At 47.7% G+C, this 21677-nt stretch overlaps 1 protein-coding gene across 1 annotated transcript in view; it reads left to right on the forward strand.

Moving 5' to 3' along the window:
• The window catches only part of FBXW4 (F-box and WD repeat domain containing 4), a 65748-nt gene extending 45277 nt beyond the window's left edge, over positions 1-20471 (forward strand). The window contains 4 exon segments of the mRNA XM_074591957.1: positions 1917-1982; positions 19029-19169; positions 19330-19471; positions 19724-20471. Of these exon segments, the coding sequence (XP_074448058.1) occupies positions 1917-1982; positions 19029-19169; positions 19330-19471; positions 19724-19840 (466 nt within the window). The 3' untranslated portion in view covers positions 19841-20471.
• The last annotated feature ends 1206 nt before the right edge of the window (positions 20472-21677 follow it).

A 21677-nucleotide genomic window follows, 5' to 3' on the forward strand; every position in this document is an offset into this window, starting at 1 on the left:
ATGGAAGACATTGGCGAAAGGGGAATGTTTCCTCTTGTCCTGCACTATGGTGGAGAGAAGACAGGTATTGAGCACAAACTCTGTTTCCAAATATGAAATGCTGCTGCTTTCTTAATTGGTCCTCGTGGCTGCTTCACAGCAACAGGAATTGGCTTTTCCTTAGACTCTCAGACATTGGTCAGGGACTTCCATGGAGAAGAATAACGTGTGCACCCTGCAGCATCTGTGCAGAAAGCCCTCTGCTGCAGGTGCATTGGGTCAATTGCATGTGCATTGCCAATGAACCTGGGATTTTGCATGTAAAACCGACTGGTTGGAGAGACTTTGAAATAGCTCTGGTGCTGCAGGCCTTGTCTAGCCCTAAAGGGCAGCTAAGGGTCACATGACTTGTGGACACCTCCAGGTGTGTGAGTTTGGGTAGGAGGGATAAAACCAGCAAAAAACTAGAGAGCCTCAGTAGCTGTAGCTCTTCCTTGGTTCCCATAGCTTTTTGAGATGGCTTGATGTAATCTGTTTTGCCTCTTTTGCAGAGTGTATGGGCAGTGCTGCTTTGGCCTTAGGATTTGGAGAAACCAGTTGCTCAGCTAAACCACAGAGCTAGGAGTAGAAGGAGGCCCGAGTTCCAGCCCTGCTTCCACATGGCTCTTCTTTGGCTTTGATTGAGTTGAGTGCGTGTTCCCTACTTTGCTGCTGGGTGCCTTGCAACACCCGCAGTAGTGCTTCTCTGAAGTCAAGGACACTTCCTGGTGTAGTAGAGGCTTGGAGACACCTTCTGACTTCCAAAGAAGAATGTTGTAGAGGATCAAAGAAATGTTTAAAAATTGCTATTTTTACATTGTTTCCTTATTTTGCTTTCCTCTTTCAGCTGCCAGCCCCATGTCATGCTACAAAAGATGCTTAGGCAGAGTGTAGAGCTGGCTTTTATTTAAAGCAGGCTCCGCTTCCTGCATTCGTGCTATCCTTGTTGCAATGACTTAAACATAGTTTTGGCATTTTATTCTCAGTAGCTGTAATAAATGTGGCTTTGTGAGAGGTCATTTTTAGCTTACTTAGAAATCTTTGTATGAGCTGCTTTCTCTTTTTTGGACTGAGGATGGGAAGTTGGCACAAAACAAGCAGTGTGGTGTGGAAAGCACAGCACCCGTGTTCTTGCTGCTTGATTTTGAGGATTCTTTTTCCTGTTTTATCAACTAGTTTGAGGCCAGTGGCTGTCAGGTGACCTCTGGAGCCAGCATGTGCAGCAGGGACAGTGTTGCCAAAGAGGACTTTGGAATGGACCCTGCTGGAGAGCATGAACTGAGCCAAATATTGCTGCGGGGGAGCTGTGCTGCCTCTAATAGAGAATGCTCGAGCACTGGGGAGGGCAACTCGATCCAGCTTTGAAATTGGCCCTGCTTTGAGCAGGCTGGACTGGAGAACTCGATTCTCTGATTCATTAGGCCTGTGATGCTGCAGCCAATTCATGATTGTGCTTAGAAGTTGCCAGCAAACAGAAGTGAGACATGAAGTGGGAAGTAACAGGAAATTTTTCATGGGATCTTCTTGCAGCTTGCAGCACTGACTGTATATGAAACATGCTGAGTACTATGTTAGCTGTTTTGAAAATGTCGTTGCAATTTACAGCTGCTCCTATGTTAGGTTTTCCCTCTGCATATGCAAATACATCTTTATGTCTTGCCGATTCTCTGCAGTTGTGACCTGCTGCATCTGGGAAGCTCAGCTACTGAGAGCTCTGGAGCACCTCTCCCTTTGCTGCTGCCTGCCCCTTGTGAAATGCGGTGGAACGTGCTCAAACAGTCTTGAAACAGAATTCAGAGTCTGTCTTGTAGCCTGTTTTCTCTGTCTTGCTCATGCAGTATTTCTTCGAAACATGAGGATTAGTAAGTGGGTTTTTTGTTCGCTTTTTTTTTAAACAGCTCATTTGTGACGGGGACAGCCTGCTGTGGACACACCTCACCTCTGAGAATCTGGGACCTTGAGAGGTGAGTGAGCTTCCGGGTTACAGGGAGGGACTCGTTGAGAAAAGTGAATAACAACGAGAAGTGCAATATGGGAAATGCTGTAAAATCATTCCTTTAGTCCATGTAGGCAAGGGATGTTTAAACATGAGGGATGGAGTGGGGTATGGAAAAAACTAGTGTGGAAAAATGTATGTATGTGGGGAGCAGTTCTGGTTCAGTAGGGAGCAGCTTTACTTTTCTTTCCAGCCTTTCTAGTTGATGGCACAGCTGTATTGGTTTCTTCCCATTACCCATGTACAGTCAGAATATGCCCTTTACACCTTTCTTTTAATCTGTCTCAGTTGATGCTTCAGCCTGAGCCAGAGGGATGAGGAAGGTGACCTGCATCCTCCCATTCACCCACTTGTCTGTGGCTCTCAGAAGCCAGAAGCAAATGCAGGCTCTACAGTCATCTTGTCCTGGCTGGTGTTTCTGATAGCTCAGGGAGGTGAGGGGTGGCAACAGGTTACCTACGGAATTGACTTAAGCAAGTTGTCTTCTCTCTGTCTTAATAGGCATTGAGGAGGTTAATTGCTGTGGTCTCTGATTTGGGGCCATTGAGTAGTTCCTGTTTGGTGAAGGTGCTGACCTTAGCAACTGGGGAAATGTTGGTCTCAAATTCTGATGTGAGATTCAACTGCTGACAAATTTGAAACTCTCAGCCTGGGGGTCTTTGTGTAGTGATGGACGGATAGCAAATATTTGGCAGGATTATTGAATGCCAGATCAGCTTTCCAGGACTGGTATGCTCTGGGTAGGAGTGGCACAGCACGGATTATCAAGGGAGTGCCGTCAGGATTGAGGTGAGCTGGTGGGCTCTGGAAGGACAAAGAAGGGGGCAATGGCAGAAGGAGCCTGAGGGGTGTCAGCAGAGCTGCCTTTGGGGAAAGGAGATAGAGGAGGATTCGTGTGGATGTAGGGCTGGTCTGAGGCCAATTGCCTTCCAATCTATAGTTTAGAGTGTTTAGATTGTCTGAAGCAACTGCATCAAATATAAATATAAACCTGTTTTTCTCTGAAGTAACAAAAATGAAGACTTTGCAAAGAATGCATCCCACAAAGGACAAACTGGAACAGGAAAGACAGCACCAGTGCGTTCAGCTATGGTGCATGTTTCTAGGTCACCTAGTCCAATGGTGCCTTGGGAGTACCCCAGAAGGATGTAGGCTGTGCTGTGATACACCGACCCATCAAGTCTTCCAGCTCTTCTTGAATAGAGGCATCTGACAGGAGTGAGGAGATAGGCAACCCTTTCCCCCCTGCCCCAGCCTCTCTGACAGTCTTTCTCAAGGAAGCCTGAAGAGATAATAAAGCTGTGTAGAAAATAGGATTAAGGTAATGAACAGGCACAACGGAGTTTGATCTTTCAATAACGTCAAAGCCTGAGTGACAGGCAAATAAAAAAGCTAAGGCAACCTAGGCCACTGGGCCTCTGTTGCAATGGCTGGAGTGTCAAACTTATTCTTCCCTCTTCACCTGTCACAGCTGGAATGTACCATGCCACTGGCTCTTTTCCTCCCCGGAGACCTGTGTGTGAGCTGAGAATCTTGTCAGCATGTGCAGGGCAGGAGACTCAGTAGGGAGCACAGCCAGGAAACTCACATGTGAAGCTTGATGTGATCTTTCATAGCACGGGAGGACAGAGCTGTTCTTCCAGGTCTTGAGTTTTCCATAAACTGTTCTTCCCAGCAGAGCTTTGGATTAATTTTTCAAAGGCTCCAGCAGTTGTTATTTCTTCCTTTGAGGCTTGTGCATGTCGTTTCTCTGGTCAGACTCCAGAAGTGGGAGCGTGGCATGGAAGCTCAAAACCTTAGAGCTACCCAGGACTGAAAAGCTCCTCCTGTGCCCAGTGTGTCCTAATAACATCTGGAAAACAGAGCCAGGCACCCTGAATTTGCTGGTTACCTCTTCTTCGTGGCCACAAAGGGCCAGAGTCTGACCTGCAGAGGCTAAATGTGGCAGCAAGGACATTAAGAGCAGAATCCAGGCAACTTCTCTGTCAAAAAAATGAGTCAGGGTGGAGTCATGCTTAAGACATATTCTTGAAAACTACAGGATCCTTCGCACTACTTAGATGCTTAGTGCTGTTCAAGACCAGATAGTTCAGTTAGCTGGGTTTTTTCTGTGTGGGGCTCTGTGTAAATAACATTGCAGCAGTTTCTGTGGCATTCTCTTCTCTTGGGGTAGGTGGTCTTTTTCCCCAACAGCTGAAAGCTGGAACATGCTACAAAAGGATTTAAAGCTTAAATAACCTTTTGTGTACTGATCTTCTTAGTTCCAGGCCAGATAAGTTCTTGGCTGGTGCTTGTAGCTGTTGGTCATGGTATGTTTTCGTATTTATGACCTTCGCTGTTCCCTGACCCTAGGGCAGCCATTCTCATCCCTCCAAGAGGAAGCGGATAATGTCTTCACCTGGAAATATTCTGGGCTTTGAAAAGGGCTTGGTTGGGTTTGACAGCGAGGAAATTTTTAGTGGGGAAAAGAAACGCCTCTTGCTGCATCCCACCCCCACAACTGTCTTTCATTTCTGACTCTGCTGAGATGATGGCGTTGGATCAAAGCTGCAACAGGCAGCAACAAGCAATTGTCAAGGGGAGTCTAAAGCAGGGGAATGACCGCGTAATGCCAAGACACTGTCTCTGATGGCTGAAATTCCAGCTGCTGCTACACCTGGCCCTTTCTCCTGTAATGAAGGAGGCTTGTTTTTTGGGGTTTTTTTTTATGCGTTTGAAGCTGGCTAGCTGCACCTCTGGAGGATGTATCTCATCCCACAGATGCTACATTGTGCCATCTGATTGCTTTTAGATGTGGGGAAGTTGCTGTGCACTTACTGCCACTCAGGGTCAAGGTGTGTGTGTGGAGGGGGGCTGTGAATAACTTAAGCGATAAGAGGCCTGCACAGGAAAGATGATTAGCAGCGTGAGCCACTGGATACTAACCCATGTCCTTCTATCAAGTATCAGGGCTTGCTGACTTCTTGGGCTCTTGCAAGTCCCCTTGCCCCTCTGTGCTGGTGAGGGATATGATGGCAGCTGCCTTTCTTGCAGGTGAGGTACCTCTGCTCCCATTTGCCTTTCTTTGCTCAGACCTTCCTGTTCCATCTGCCAGTGCAAATGTGTGGCTCAGCAGAACAGCCAGTTAATGGCAAGCAAGAGAAAGGGAAACTTTCTTCAGATCCTGTTCCTCTTTCTTTCTCTTCTCACCTTGTATCTCCTTTGGGAGTTTAAACTCCTTGGGAGACAAGGGCGATGCACCACTGGGAACAGCTCCAAGGCCAGCATTTGTCGTTTGCTCGTGGAGAACTGTTGCTCTCCAGCCTATTGTGATGGTCTGCATGTATTTAGGAGGCAAATACCCCTGCCTCAAGGATGCTTCTTGATAAGGTAGGATACTCCAGAGGTTGCTTTGCAGCAGCTCTTGGAGCTATTCTGCCAAGCCCGATATTTGAAATGCACCAGTGATCTGTCTGGCGTGGCAGTCCTCACACTGTAAACACTTTGAATGCCTAAGTCCTACATTGTCCTTTCCTGTGACACAACAACACAGACGCAGGGCACGAGAGCTGTTGTGAAAAGTGAGCCAAAGTTAGCTGTGCCCTGCAAGCCACCCCAGATCCTCTACCTTTTAAATATCCAGTCTTTGTCCATCTCCTCCCCCCTTTTGAAAGCATTTTTGGCAGAGTGGTTTTTTGTTATTTGTTGTTTTTTTTTTTTTTTTAGAACCCTCTAATTTCTTGTTCGGTTTTTCTCTCTCTCCTGAGCCCTTTGAAAGTGGCTTTACGCCGTCACTGACACCAAACTGACACTTTGCGTTTCCCCACTTCTTATCCCTTTATGGCAACAGATGTTGAAATTTTGTATCCCTTTTATCTGTCCCTCTTTGCCCTCTTCCTGTAATTAGGTTTCCCTTGTTAGCAGTACAAAGTGGCCCGGTTTGCTGCCTGGCCTTTTGAGCCATTGTGTCTGAGCACATTTTTTTCCTCCTCTTTCGGAAGAGTTCCTTCCCCCTTAAGTAATAGGCAGGGTGTGGGCCAAAGCTGTGGCTTTTTCTTGTTTCTTTGTTCTCCATTTATCTCTGCCACCTTTTTCAAAGGGATGGAGGGGAAAAAAATACAGAGTGCATGGAAGGGGAAGATACAAGAGTTGCATTTCTTGACCGTCAGGCCCCCCTGCTCTTCAGGTGTTCAAGGCAGGTGTCTTTGATGTCTGCAAGTTTTGGGGAGGTGGGAGATAGAGGATTCATGAAGAGTGGCTTGGGAGTGGAGGAGAAGGGAGATTCAGGTATGTGGCTGGTGTCCTCAGCAGAGGGGTGGGGAGGAGCCTTTCATGGTAGCCAGGCAGCTGCTGAGCAGGTTAGTAATCCGGATTTGCCCCTAGTGTTATTTCATTGCACTCTTTCTCTCCAAGAGTCAGCATGAGCACTACCATCATAAGCAGCTGGCTGAAGTTTTTTTAACTTGCTGGTGCTTGATCTCTGGTATGCGCTTCCATGGGACCCTTGCTAGGTTACATCTGTCTGTGCACTGGGGTGGCCAAGAATTAGTTGCTGTCTTTGAAATTTTGGTGTATGTTGTTCTGCGTCCATGTTGGTGGCTCTTTAGACCCATTGAGTGAGTGAACGTGAGCAATTTTAAAACTTAGACTCCCTGTGCTGTTCTTAAACAGCAAGTGTAATTTGACAGTTGCAGTATGTAGCACTCAACACCCCAGTTAGCTGATCACTACTGATGGTTTCCTGTTTAAATCCAGTCCTTCTTGGCTTCACATCCTGTTGTGCTCAGATATATATATATTTTTTTAATGTGCGGAAGTAGATAAATGAAATGAGAATCTGCAGTACTAGTTCTTCATTATAAAGCTTGATAAATATTTTCAACAAAAGCTTTTAGTGTAGAAGCTCGGCCCAAGATGTACAAGCAGACTTAGCATTGTGTTCTAAAACAAGTTCTATACAAGATCATTCTCTCTACAGCTTTGAACTCCAAGGTTTAAACAACTTTGAGACCCTCTAGTTTAATAACAGAAAGAGTCTTTTGGGTGAAGGGATCGAATGGATTCAGAACTGGAGTTGCTAGTTTGAAAAGAAAGGTAACTGACTCCAAGAAGTGTTGGGAGTCTATTTCACCAGACATTTAAACTGGATTTATCCAGTCACAGAGAAGTGGATGGATATCTCTGGTAACAGGAGAGACACGCGATAGCAAATACTATCCTGGCACTGATAACAGTTTCACAGGATTTGGGGGGCAGAAGAATCGTAATACCATGCTGTAAATGCAGGTTTCCCTCTCCTGCCCTACTTTTCTATAGGTCCATCATGCCATGTATCCTTTTTTCCAAGGAAGCTCTCTCCAGGCTTTGTGGGAAAGAGGCTCCCTACTCCTTTCAGGCTTGCATTACTTTCTCAGCATCTCTGTCTTGGCTGAACACAGTTTTAATTCACAATAACCAATCCAAAACTTGTCCAGCAGTGAAATAAACAGCTTTCTGGGCTGTGCTTACATCAGGGAAGTGAATGCAAATGTGTGCCTTCTGCTGCCTCCACTCACTGCAGTGAGATGATCCACAGGTAGTTGCTCTTCCTCAGATGGCTGCTCAGTCTCTTTTCCTGAGGCTCTCTTGCTTGTTTTTTGCTGTGCTGTTTCCCCATCCCATCCACAGATGGCTTTGCTTACTCTTTTTAAAGCATCAGCTCTGGGCATTCCCATTTATGTGTTCTTTCGTTAATCAGGAACACAAATGCCATGTTGTCTTCCTGAAATTTAAAGGAAAAAGAGTTGGTGAAGTGACAGACTGGGGTCTGTCGTAAGGGAATTCTAGTCTTCAAGCAAACCCTTTCTTGGCCCGTTCATGTTAAATCAGTTTGGTATGATGACTGTCTTTGGATTTCTAACTTGGTCCTTGGGAACTGTTCCCTCTGCAGTAAGGTAGGTAGGATGGAGACTTTGGATGTGGATCTAGGCAAAGGGAAAAGGAGGTCCTTCTTCATGGAGCTGGCAGTCACACTTCTGACTTGAGCAGCAAGACTAGATATAAACAGGTCTCATGCCTGAAGGCATGAATTAAGCACTTGACAAGGCCAGAACGAAATTTCTACCCCAGTTCTGCAGCTCTGTACTGTACGATTTGATTCTCTCGCTCTGAGATTTTGGGTATTGTTGGAGATAGGACACCAGGCTGATGGCCAACTACTTGAGCCGGTGCTGGAGAAAGCTTGCTCCTGTGGGGAGCCACTTAAGTGGTGGTCTCTTGGATGACTGTTCCTTTTGGCAGACTGTTTTGTTCAGAGCTCTGTCTCTTGGCTATAATGGATAGCTTCAGTCTTGTCTGTGTAATGTATTTCCCATGGTATGCATGCGTTCTCAGAACCAGTTGGGGTCTTGTGGTTCTTTACTGATTTCTGGGGTTGTTTTTAACATCATCTTTCTGAACCCTTTCACGTAAGCTGGGCATCTTCTGCCTTCCTTTTGTTAAGAGGGCTCTGGTGTATCTTAACCTAAATATAAAACTGTTGGAAGAGGAAGAACATACAGGTGTTTATCCTAAATCCTTTCCTCCCCGTGGCGGTCTTTGCCCTGTCTCACTGCAGATGAACATAAGGCCAGCTCCTGCCCTTTGGATGTGTGCATGTCCAGGGCATGCTGTGGCCTTTGCACTCCTGTTCAGGCGTATTTATGACAATTTTACAAGGCCCGGAACAATCAGAGAGAGTGGGTGTGGGCTGGACACTCCAAGCACATCAATCAGTTTCATCCCTCTGAGCCAAAGCAAAAGCAATCTTTATTTTTCCCTGGGTTGAGAGAGAATCAACAGAGGCAAGAGAGAAGAATGGGAAGGAGTGAATGAGGAACCCCCTCTGCCACTGGCTGGCAGTAGCTCATTTAAACAGATGGCTTTGTTTTGATTTGGACTCTCCATTTTTTTTTGTCTCCCCACTAAAGGAGACCTGCAGAGCTCTGTCCAGAAAGGGAGCAATACAGCCGCCTGTTCCCACACAAGTGGGGCAAAAGGCGAGAGGCTTTGAGAATTCCCTGCTTCTTTTCCTCGCCTCCCTCTTTTTCTCTTCCCCCAAGAAATCACAGTTTGAGAGAATTCCCCCCTACTCCTCCCGTTGGAAAGAAAGACAGAGAAGACATTCTTGACATTCTTTGCAGAGAAAAGGGGTTAAATGTCTGAATTTGGGGGTCACCATGTTATACAAATTGCAATCTAATCGTTTTTACAAGAACACACGTGTGCTAAGAAAAGGAGCCATGGACAAGAAAGAAAAGGGGACAGACAACCTTTTTTGTCCTATCTTTTTTTTTTTTTTTTTCCCCCCAAGGTTTTGGACTATTGTCATGTTCTGTCTCTCTCCCCTCCTCACCCCCGAGAGGGAGAACATTGGTTTTGTAGTTAAATTGGTTCGTAAAGCAGAAGGGCTTGGTGCCATTTCTGTTTGTTTTCCCAAATAAAAGCCCCAGCAGGGTCTCCTTTGCACCGTTGTGGCTTTATTTGAAGAAACTGGCTTTTTCCCATAGCCCAGCGTGTCAGTTTATCCTCTGAACTTAACCTTACGGGAACCCGAACAACAAAAACTCACAGGGTCCCAGAGCTGGAAAGGTAAAGAAATTGTATCTTTTTATTGGACCATTTAAAGCGTGTGTGGGCCAATTCAGAGAAAGCAGAAGAAAAGAAGGCAAAACTCCCTCTTCTTTCTCTCCCCCCGACACAATCTCAAACCGTCGTTGGTGTCATTCCCCCCTACTGCCTCAAGTCCCTTCAGCTGCACTGAGGAAGCTGAGAGCGGCTTTTCTCCTGAAAAAAATCACTTATAACAGCATCTCTGAGCCATTTCGCATGGAGGTGCTCCCTCAAAATTCCCCAAGCCAATCCCACATTTCCCTGCAGGAAGTAGTAGCCTTGGCTAAATGCAAGGGTAACCTTGGGGTAGGATAACTCTATGAAGAATAACTCTGCCAAGGATCTATGCTTCTCCCTATGTACACTATAGATGGTGTTTGACCAAGCCTTTACCTTCTTAGCATAAGCTGCTGCATCCCCTGGGAGCCTCAGCTGCTGTTGCAAAGCACCTGGCAGAGCTCTTCCCTTTGGTTTTGGTGTGCTCTCCAAATTGGATGACAGAAGTTGTGCAAATGCTGCACTCTGGATAATTTTTTTTAAATGGATTTTGTTTCCTTTCTCTGTGTGATACTCAGCTCAAATATCCCAGTGTTTTGAACTGAACAGTGCTTGTTGCGCTTTTTGTTTTTTAAAAAAAAAAAAACCCATATCATAGAATAGTTTGAATTGGAAGGGGCCTTCAAAGGTCATCTGGTCCAACCCCCCTGCAATGAGCAGGATTGTCATCTAGATCAGGCTGCTCAGAGCCCTATGCAACCTGACCTTGAATGTTTCCAGGGATGGGGCATCTACCATCTCTCTGGACAACCTGTTCCAGTGTTTCACCACCCTCATTGTGAAAAAAATGCTTCCTTATCTAGTCTAAATCTACCCTCTTTTAGTTTAAAACCATTACCCCTTGTCCTACTGCAACAGGCCCTGATAAAAAGTGTGTCCCCGTCTTTCCTGTAGGCCTTTTTTAAGTACTGAAAGGCTGCAATAAGGTCTCCCCAGAGCCTTTTCTTCTCAGAGAAGGTCAACTTTCAACTTCAACAACCCCAAGTCTCTCAGTCTGTCCTCATAGGAGAGGTGTTCTATCCCTCTGATCACTTTTGTGGCCCTTCTCTGGACCTGCTCCAACAAGTCCATGTCTTTCCATTGCTGAGGGCTGCAGAGTTGGATGCAATACTCCAGGTGGGGTCTCACCAGAGCAGAGTAGAAGGGCAGAATCATCTTCCTTGACCTGCTGGTCATGCTTCTTTGGATGCAGAGAGGATATGGTTGGCTTTCTGGGCTGCGAGCGCACCTTGTCAGCTCATGTCCAGCTTTTCATCCACCAGTTACCCCAAGTCCTTCTCAGCAGGGCTGCTCTCAATCCGTTCGTCCCCCAGCCTGTATTGATACCAGGGGTTGCCGCAACCCAGGTGCAGGACCCTGCACTTGGCCTTGTTAAACCTCATGCGGTTCACATGGGCCCGCTTCTTGACCTTGTCCAGGTCCATCTGGATGGCATCCTGTTCCTCAGGAGTGTCAACTGCACCACTCAGCTTGCTGTCATCCACAAACTTGCTGAGGGTGCACTCAATCCCACTGTCTATGTCATTGATGAAGATATTGAGCAGTACTGGTCCCAGTATGGATCCCTGAGGATGCGTACTTGTCATCAGTCTCCATCTGGACATTGAGCCGTTGACCATGACCCTCTGGATGCAACCGTCCAACCAATTCCTCATCCACCGAACAGTCCACTCATCAAATCCATATCTCTCCAATTTAGAGAGAAGGATGTTGTGGGACTGTGTCAAAGGCCTTACAAAAGTCCAGATAGATGACATCTGTAGCTCTTCCCTTGTCTGCAGATGTAGTCCTTCCATCATAGAAGGGCCACTAGGTTGGTCAGGCAGGACCTGCCCTTGGTGAAGCCATGATGTCTGTCTCAAATCAACTCCCTGTCCTCCATGTGCCTTAGCATAGCTTCTAGGATCTGTTCCATATCTTCCCAGGCACAGAGGTGAGGCTGACAAATTGGTGGTTCCCTGGGTCCTCCTTTCTACCCTTTTTAAAAATGGGTGCAATGTTTCCCTTTTTCTAGTCATCAGGGACTTCACCTGACTGCCATGACTCTTTAAATGTTATGGAGAGTGGCTTGGCAACTACATCAGCCAGTTCCTTCAGGACTCTGGGATGCATCTCATCCATAGACTTCTGTATGTTCAGGTTCCTCAGGTGGTCACCAACCTTGATCTTCTCGTACAGTGGGAAGCACTTTGCTCACCCAATCCCTGCCTTGCGGTCCATCCACTCGAGAGGTGTGGGGAGAGAGGCTGCCAATGAAGACTGAAGCAAAAAAGTTGTTGAGTCCCTCGGCTTTCTCCTCATCTGTTGTTACCAGTTTGCCAGTCTTGCTCGTTGCGGGAGAGTACACTTTCTTTGACCTTCCTTTTCCGGCTGACATACCTTTAGAAGCCCTTCTTACTATTCGTTGCATCCCTCACCAAGTTCAGCTCCAGCTGTGCCTTGGCTTTCCTGACCCTATCCCTACACAGTCAGGCAGTGTCCCTGTACTCTTCCCAGGATACCTGTCCCTGCTTCCACTGCCTGTGCATTTCTTTCTTGCCCTTTAGTTTGACCAGCAGGTCTTGACTTGGTCATGCTGGTCTCTTGCCTTCCTTTCCTGATTTTTTGCAGCTGGGGATTGGGAGCTTGGAAAGCATCCTTAAAGATCTGCCAGCTCTGTTCTGCTCCCTTCTCCCTGAGGGCAGTTTCCCAGGGGGTCCTATTGACTAACCCTTGAAGAGCTGGAATTTTGTTTTCCTAAAATTCAGGGTCCTGACTTTACTCTTTGCCTGTCCCATATCTCTCAGGACTGTGAACTCCACCAGTGTCTGATCGCTGCAGCCCAGGCTGCCTCAAATCTTGATGTCACTGATGAGTTTGCTTGCTTTGGTGACCAACAGGTCCAGTATTGCATCCCCTCTGGTGGGGCTGTCTATTACCTGGCTTAAGAAGTTATCCTTGATGCACTCCAGGAGTCTCCTGGATTGCCTACAGCTTATTGTGCTACTTTTCCAGCAGATGTTGGGGTGGTTGAAGTCCCCCAGCAGTATAAGAGCCTGCGAGTGCCGTACCTTCTGTAACTGGAGTAAGAAGGCTTCATCAGTAGGTTCCCCTTGATCAGGTGGCCTGTAATAGGCGCCAACCACAAGACTCCCTTTTGCCTCAGTCTCTAATTCTTATCCATAAGCTTTCAACCTGGTTGTGGCTATTCTTCAGAGACAGCTCTTCACACTCTATCCATTTCTTGATGTAGAGGGCAATACCTCTGCTCCTGCTTCCTTGCCTGTCCCTTCTGAACAGCCTGTAGCCTTTGATAGCTGCACTCCATTCATGGGATTCGTGCCACCAAGTTTCAGTAATGGCAACTAGGTCATAGCTCTCTAGCAGCACAGTGGCTTCCAGCTCCTCCTGTTTGTTGCCCGAGCTGTGTGCATTGGTGTAGAGGTGCTTCAGCTGGGCTGTTGGCCGTGTCACCTTCTTAGAAGAACACCCCTTAGTTCCTTTGAGATGTCACCAGTGTTTTCCTCTTGACTCCTATTACTTCAGGAGCCCGTGGCTCATCTCTGTAAGACTTCATGTGTGCCGTAGTGTAGCTAGCACATCTCAGAGCAACAGGCTGAGGGCCCTCACTAGCACCCTGTCCCTCTAACCTTGGTGTGTCATCCCACAGCTTGTCATGTGTAAGCCTGATGTTATCCCCTTCCCTCTTAAAGCCTAGTTTAAAGCTCTGTCAATGAGCCCTGCTAGCTTGTGAGCAAAGACCCTCTTTTCCCTTTCAGACCTGGCTTGTTGCGAGTAGTTATTGAGGCTAAAATATTGGTTTAGAGCTCTGCGCAGTTTCTGAATAGTCACCTGCTTATGTGCAATGATTTCTTGTCTTTGATGGATGATCACGGTTCACAGATGAGGTTTCCAGAGCAAATGAGTATGTCCTCGATTTTGCACATCTCTGTTTTCAGCAGATGTTCTGAATTTATCAGTTTCCTAGAATTTGCATATTTGTATAATATCAATTCTAGTGAATCGGGGTCACCAGAAATTGAGGGTGAGGAGAAAAGTGTTTATTGTTTCATCCTAGCTTTTGGAATATAGTTTATGTGTATTGGAGACAGCTGGCCAAGACCTGAAACAAATAAGCAGGGTATAAGGAGGGAGGTGCAGACTGCTTTTAGACTCCAGCTATCTGCAAGGTCTCAGAGAAATCCCGAGCTTTTATGGTCACACAAATGATCACTGTAGTTTGGTAGGCTATATATGGCTTTAACTTGGTGGCAGCAGCATCCTGTGGATTATATGGAAACTAATCATCTGGGCTCTGCCATGATTGATTTTTTTTTTTTCCCCTTCACATTGCTGGGGTGAGGAGAAATAGGGCCTTAAGCTGTTTTCAAAAAGAAAAAAAACAAAACAACTTAAAGAAACCAGCTTGTTTCTGCCATTCCACTGTAGTTCACTTTGCTTCCAGGCTAGCAGGCTACTGTCTTCTGGAGGTATCACGATAGCGATGCTCATGGCTAGATTTCTATCTTGGAAAGAAAAGTGAAATATGGAAATCCCAAACAAAAAGCTTATTTTAAAAGTAATTTTAAAAAGTCTTGTTTTCTGAAGAATGCAGGAATTGATGGAGGTGAATCAAAGGATTCTTTATAGTGCCTGAGCAAAATGCTTTTCATTGTTTGGGCTCATCAGTTTGATAAATTTCCCAGGCACAAGGACTTTAAACATCTTGTTCTATCAGCAAGGAGTCCAGAGCCTGGTAATAACGCAGCTTTCCTCTGCTAGGGATGAAATGGGCTGCTGGATTTGCTCTAGCTCTGTTCCTTGTGGGCTGGTACCGGATTACCACCAATATGATTTCAGTCTGTCTAGATGCTTAAGAGAAAGTAGGAGAAACTAGGAATATCTGTGAGTTTCCTGCTTGGCAACAGAACCTTACCTGTGTGTCTGTGGGCACTGTGTTGACCCAGTGGTTTGTGGTTAAGGTGCTGAAGCCGAGAGCTCCGTCTCTAGACGTGACATTCCAGCTTTCTTGGAAAGACCAGTTTGTGATTCTGCTGTACAGAGCTCCACTGGTGCAGAGTTGTTTCTGTCAGTGCCACCCAGCACTGGGACTGAACCCTGGCGCTATCTGTCCCAGGCTGTTCAGTACAGCAAAAATAGCAAAACTCTCATGGTCTGCACAGGTAACTACCTGGCTTGCCTGAAGAAGGTCTGGGAGTGAAACAGCCTCTACTTCCTACTGCTGGAGGGCCAGGGCACGGTGGGGAGGTGGTGTGGACCTTCCATGCTTGGTCTTGCTTGGACTTCACAGTCACTTGCTGATGAACCCTCATAATCCAAATCAAGGACAGGGCACCGCAGCCTCGGAAGTGCTGAGGATCAACTGCCTGGTTTTTGGAAGGTGTTTGGGTACAGAGAGTGAAAAAGGGCCCACAAAGGAAAGAAGAAGGCTGTTCCCTGCTGTGTTTGGTTGGTGCTGGTGCTCTCTGCAAGCTGGTGAGAAACAAGGTTCAAGATAGCTATCGCATCTCTTTCTGTCCCCCATTGAGTGGGTATTTTCTGCCCATGTAAGTTGTTAAAAACCATTGGTGATGTGTTGGTGTATCTGCTGCTTTTCTGTTGCCCCTTGATGGGTTATCTTGATCCTTTATGGGTTATTAAGGATTAGCTGTGGGTTTTGCTTCCTAGGAAGTGGAAACTGTTGGGGACTGGGGTTTGAAGGCAGGGAGTATTTGGGATAATGAAGACTGGACAATTTGTGGGCCCTAATATATGATCCCAAGGCTGGGAGATGTGTGGTGGCAGAGAGTTCCCTTCCTAGCATGGGTCCAGCATGGCTGCCTATGCTGCAGGGACATGAAACTAGCCTGTCATGGTGGGAGCTGGTCCAGAGACACTTTAATCTGCTGAAAAACAGGGGAAATGTTAATCGTGTTCTGCATCTTTATCAATTTAAGCGTGCACATGCCAGAACACTTAGATCTTCTGGTTTGTGTGCCCAGTGTACAGCACAGTATGATTTTTTTTCCCCTGGTGTCAGATTATAAGTGCTTCACTGTAGCAACTAATGCGTTGTTTCTGTAAACTGCTAAAGGACTGCTGCTGTATGCAGGGGCTGGACCTCCCAGTTGAAAGCTGCTTTGGCTGACCTGTTCTTGGGACAGGAGAATTGAACTGATTAACAAACCAGCAAAGCAAGGTTTGCTTTGCTGCAGTAACTTGCAAGTATCTGTGTTCCTTTCCTGTCTACAGGGAAAAGCTAATCCTTCCCTCCCCCCACCCCCACCCCTTTTTTTTTTCCCTTTTCTTTCTTTTTTTGTTGCCTAGGCTGGAAAGGGAAGTGGAGGGAGGAAAGCAGGTGTGACTCTGCTGGGGATGCTTGGGTACCACTGCAGTGAGGCGTGAAGGCATGGAGAGACACTGGGAGCGAGGCACCTGCATGGTGTTCAGTGCTGCACGGGAAGGTCTGAAAGCAGGAATCCAGACTCTCTGGTTTCTCCTGTCCCTTTGATGCTGAAATTTTTCATTCGGAGACCTCACCAGAACACCATTTAAAATTGTTGCCATCTTGTAGCACCGCAGACTGAGATGGAAGACAAGTTTTAGCGTGGCCAGGCTCTCTCTGGGTGTGATGGGTTTTTTAGAGGTGGGAGGTTGTGAGGAGATATGTTGTGAACCTGTTTCAGGCACCTGAGAGGAGGAAGAGAGCTAGTCCCAGCGAGTAAAAGATCCCTGGATGTGCTTCTGCATCCTGTTACCTTTCCTCAGCACAGTGCTTCGTTCTCCCTGAGCTCACTTAGTCCTTTACGTATTAAAGGTGTATTAGCAGGGAAGATAGTGGAGGGGAAATAACAGTCTTCAGCTAGCTAGCAGGAGATATTCACTAGGTGTGCTGCTGGGCTGTGTGGCCCATGTGCAGCTGCCCGTCCTGGTTTCCTCTCCTGAAGTACCATGTGCTCAGTGCCCCAGTCCAGGGGCTACCCTGCAAAACCAGAAAAAAGCAGTAGTATGTGGAAGTGGGGAGAGAGAGGTTCAAGCTGCTGGTGCTGCTTAGGGCTCGCTGAGATAGCTCATCTCATGTGAGTGACTTCCTGCTCCTGCCTGAGCAACTGTCAGAGGACTCTGCAGATTGGGCAGTCTGGCCCCTTACGCATCTCACAGGTAGTCCAAGGATTCTTGTTTGGGAAAGCAGCTGACTCCTCCTCATACCTGTGTTGTATGTCTCGCGGCTCTGGGACACACATATAACTCATAGGATGAAGAAGATTTTTTGGAAGCCTTGAGAAGGGCTGTGTTCATGTTCATCTGTCCTGCTGGCGTTGAAGAACAGCAGATGGAGGGGATCTGTGTGCTTGCAGGGGCAAGGGAGTGCCAGAGCTCAGAGATGCCCATCCATGTCTCAAGCCATGGTGTAGCTGGGGACCCATCTGCCCCGGCTAAACCCTGCAGCTCTTGCTCCCAGCGCTCAGACTGCGAATGCTTCAACCTCTCGACCTGCACACAGGTGCAGAGTTGCTGCTGGGTTGGTTTGCAAGTAACCTTCCAAGGGTTAATGTATTGTGAGAAGGTTGCAAAGGGCTGAAGCCTGGAATCCCCTCGATCCCTTGCCTGGAGAAACACAAAGTCCAATAAGCCAGCACCCCTGGATTCATGTTGGGGGGGATTAATTCATGCACTTGATGTTAAAGCTTGTCCGAGAGGTTTGCACGGGGGGGCCATCGCTAGGGCTGGTTGGCCTCTCTAAATGGTTGCTAGGGCCCTGGCATCAAGGGCCAATGTAGCTGCCCACAGCCACGGTCACGGAGGGAATTACACAGCCACAAAGAAATTGTTATTCTACATAATCTGCTCTTTGGAGAGTGACTGTGGGGAAACAGGCTGGCCCCAGCATGCCGCCAGCTCTGTGATCATAGAAGCGTGCTGGCTGCAAAGATCGGCCAGGGCTCGCCTTCTGATCTGGGGACACCAGGGCTCGAGGCACTAATCTGCTTTATCAGCGATTTCTCTCTCCTGACACAAAGGTGTTTACTTGTTTTAACATCTCCCAGGACTCTATTTCTCCTTTTGTGTGGTCTTTATCCCCCGACGAGGGCTTTAGCCCAGATTACAGACAGAATTAAGGCATTTGGCGATGTGCCTCAGAACTGTGTGATGCTGGATCAAGGAGCAGAAAGTAACAAAATAATGGGGGGAGATGCTGGGAGTGACCCCACTGCGGGATCCATGCTGTTGGCTTTCAGGACCGCTTCATTGTCCTGAGAACCAAGAGCCTGTTGGAGAGGGGTGGCCGTGCAGCAGGGTTTGAAAAGCAGGTGCTTCAAGGTTTATTGTGTCCGGCATTTTTGATTTAGAGGGTGTGAGGAGAAGGAGGAGGAAGAAAAAGAGGGTTTGCAATAGATGGCCGTTTCAAGCAGCTGGGCAGATGGTCCGCTCCATTCCCAAGAGTCTGCCATGGCTGGGTGTTGCTGTTTGCTGGGGCAGGTGGAGTGATACTGGGGACAGGCTGTGCCATGTGCCAGATGCAACTTCCTGCGGCCCAGGGAAGGGGCTCAAGCTCCTTCTTGCAGTCTGGCAGGGTGGGCCCTCACCAGGCACCATCTACCTGGTGAGCTGCTGGTGCTGCATGTGAACAAGCAGCAGAATAATATGGCCACAAAATCTGGTTTAGAGTTCTATGGAGATCTTGCTTTTGCTCCTTCACAGCAATCAAGGAATTAAAAAGGAGGAGGGATCAAAAAAACCCAAAAAGCTATAGCCTTTGGAAAGTCATCTCCAGAGCAGCCCTGGGGTGGTTGCTCTTGACCTGTCATGTTCAGCCCCAGATATGCAGTTTGCAGTGTAACGGGAGGGAGTTGAGGAGAGCAGCTATGGCAGACTAGGTCAGGAGGGTCTGATTTGCTTGTGGATCTGAGCTGTGTGTCAAAGATATGGGGAAATAGCCCAATGGGCAGTATTTTGAAGGATGGAGTCTAGGATGGGATGGGATTGACCAGGTGAGTGGCTGTTGCAGATTGTCTGGAGTTTGACTAAGTTGAGAACTGTCTCCCATGGAAACAGAGACCTATCATTCAGCGCACTGGTCCCTTCTCCCAAGAAAAATGATCCCATTCTGCTGGGGGTCAGCTGCCCCTGTTCCTTGGCTCCTCTTCTTACAGCTGTGACTCCTGCTGGTCACACTTCATGGCAGTTAGTGGCCCAGTCAGTAGCAGAAGCTGGAGGAGGGAGAGGAAGACTGTGCAGGCTCTTGTATTCTGTTAAATCACAGAAATGAGATCTAGGAGACTTTTATGACACCATCTCTGCTCTGGCCAGCTGAATTGGGAGGGCGCTTTGCTCTGAATGACTATTCCCCTGTTGTGTTTCATTGCAGCGGTCATCTGTTGACTTGTTTAGGGACTGACTTCCACCGTGGAGCTGGAGTCCTTGATGTCTTCTACGAAACGCCCTCTCTTCTGCTTTCGTGTGGGTATGACACCTACATCCGCTACTGGGACATACGGACCAGCACCAGGTGAGCTTACCCTGCTGGCATCTGGGGCCTGTGTGTGGCTCCTGGGCTTTCCCTGTGCAGTGTCTGGGGACTCTGCAGCTCCTTCAGGCAAACTGGGCCTCAGCTCCAGTGGTGGAGGAGTGGAGGCTCAGCCTCACTCTGTTTTGCGTTATCCTTGCAGGAAATGTGTCCAGGAGTGGGAAGAGCCCCATGACAGCGCCCTGTACTGCGTAAGGAGTGATAAGAACCATATGATTGCTAGTGGCTCTTCGTACTATGGCGTGGTGCGCCTCTGGGATAAGCGGCAGACTCGGTGCCTGCAGGTGAGGGCCAGCCAGAGGCTGGGCAGCAGCAGAGCTTGTGGGTTGTTCTCTGGCGACCAGGTGCCTGTGTCTCTTTGGAAGAGACAGAAGTTGCTGGGCCATCTTTGGGGCGAGCCCACCATGGGAAACCTAACCTATATACAGGGAAAAACCTGCTTTGCTCAGGCATCTCTGCCTTTGGGTCTGTAACACTGTTTGGGGTCTTTGGGTTGATCTCTTCTTTGAAAGGTTTGTTCTCCTGTTTTCTTGCAGAGCTTTCACCTGTCTTCACCCACCAGCAGCCCAGTGTACTGCCTCCGTTTCAGTACCACCCATCTGTATGCTGCCCTGGCATCAGCCCTGCATGTCCTAGACTTCACGGCCCCATGACGGGCACCACAGCTTCTTCTGGTCACCCCAGCTCAGCAGAGTTGACATTTGGCTCAGGGAATTGCAGGGCAGGAGAGGTGAGAATGGCCCCCGAGGCTTCTGAAGGGATTTTTTTGCCTGACAGAAAGCTACATTGAAGAGTGCACAAAGGGCCAGACTTTCTCAACCTCACCTGCCCGTTAATGGAAATAGAGACCAGTTGTCCTTTACCCTTTTTATTTTGTGCAAGTCAAGGTTTGTTTTATTACCTGTGTTCTATTTTCTTTTTTTTTTCTCCTTTTTCTGTGGATACAGCAAGTTGAGCCGGGATGCCCTATCAGCTGCGTGTGCTGGTCAGGTTGAGATCAGCCAAGCTCTGAGCCATGTGAAACAAGTCTAGGCTGTGTGTGGGGTGGACTGATTTGGTGGAAGGTAAAGGTGCCTGGAGCGGGGCCCACCTTTCACCTGCGCTTGCTCTCCTGACAGCTGCTTGTGTTGTCCTTCGCAGCCAAGAGCAAGAATTGAGCTAAAAGGCAGAGCCAGCCCTGCTTTCAGTGTATGCCTCCCCAAGCTGGCCGTCAGGTCAGGCTGTGCACTTGGCAGGGCTGAAACAGTTGTGTTTTGCTAAATAAAACTCTGAAGGGAAACAAAAGAGACTCTATGTTTTGTTTCAAGTTCCAAAGGGCCTGCAATGTTACCCACTGATCGCAGAGGCCTGGCTCGGTGGAGGAGGTTGGGCCTGTTCTCAGATGCTGTGTACATGTCTAATAGATCTCTCTCTCCTGGCCAGGGAGACACTGCTGCATTGAAGGCTGCAGTTCCTGGGATCTTTGTGAAATAAGAATTCAAAAAGTAGGATCTGCAACTTGCTGCCTACATAATGAAGTACCAAAATGGACTAGTGCAAACACCAAGGCCTTGATGTGATTTACTGGGATCCTGTGGGCAAGGCTCACTCGTTTTTGTGTCAGCTGGGTCTCAGAACAACCATAGCTTTCAGCATGCTCTGTGCTGTCTGGATGAACATGGATGTTCGTAGATGAATGTGGATGAATGTACTGTGGGTGAATGCAGCAGTGTCTGGGGTCTGGTCCTCCTTGGGGAAGGAGGTGCATGAACCCTATTTGGATGTGAGTTTGGGTATCACGGATAGGTAAAGGAGAGGTTTTGTATCACAAATTGAGAGCACTTTTAGGGCAAAGCATACAGCATGGTCCTTTGTTAGAATTTAGTAGGTAATTTCCACCGTCAGGAGGCTGCTCTTACCTTGTGGTGCACAAAAATGGGAAGGGGATGTTTGCTGGAGCCCCTGCCTGAGCAGGGAGGGAGTGGAACCAACCAGCTCCTCACCCTCTTGAAGGGAGCTCTCTGTTTCCAGTGGATGTGAGACAGCAGTTCAGGCTGCAAAGTAATTTAAAAGCATGGCTTTGCTGCAGGATCACATTCTTCACAAGGACCTTTCCAGCATAGCTGCCTGTCACAGTTCCTAATCTGTACCTGTTCCTTTGCTGTCACTCCTGCCTGCTTGCTGGCAGCTCCTCTGTAGCTACCATAGTGCTACATATTCTCCTTGTGTAAGTGGCAGAGTTGATGTCTAAGTGCCCCAAGCAATGATTTTTAGAATTTTAGAATTTAGAAATGATCTACTGCTGTAAAAAGATGCCACGGCTGGAACAATCTTCCATCATCTCAAAGCTCTAGATCCCAAAGACTGCTAGCCCAAGATAATGATTCTGGGGTGACCTCTAGGCTATTGGTAACACCGAGCTGTTGCTGAAAAGATGGCACTTTGCATCAGGGGTTGCTAAATACTGCTGCTGTATTGCTCGGAGCACTTTGGGCTCTGCATGTGGGGAGA

The sequence above is a fragment of the Larus michahellis genome, chromosome 6 (genome assembly GCF_964199755.1).
Source record: "Larus michahellis chromosome 6, bLarMic1.1, whole genome shotgun sequence".
Lineage (NCBI taxonomy): Eukaryota > Metazoa > Chordata > Aves > Charadriiformes > Laridae > Larus > Larus michahellis.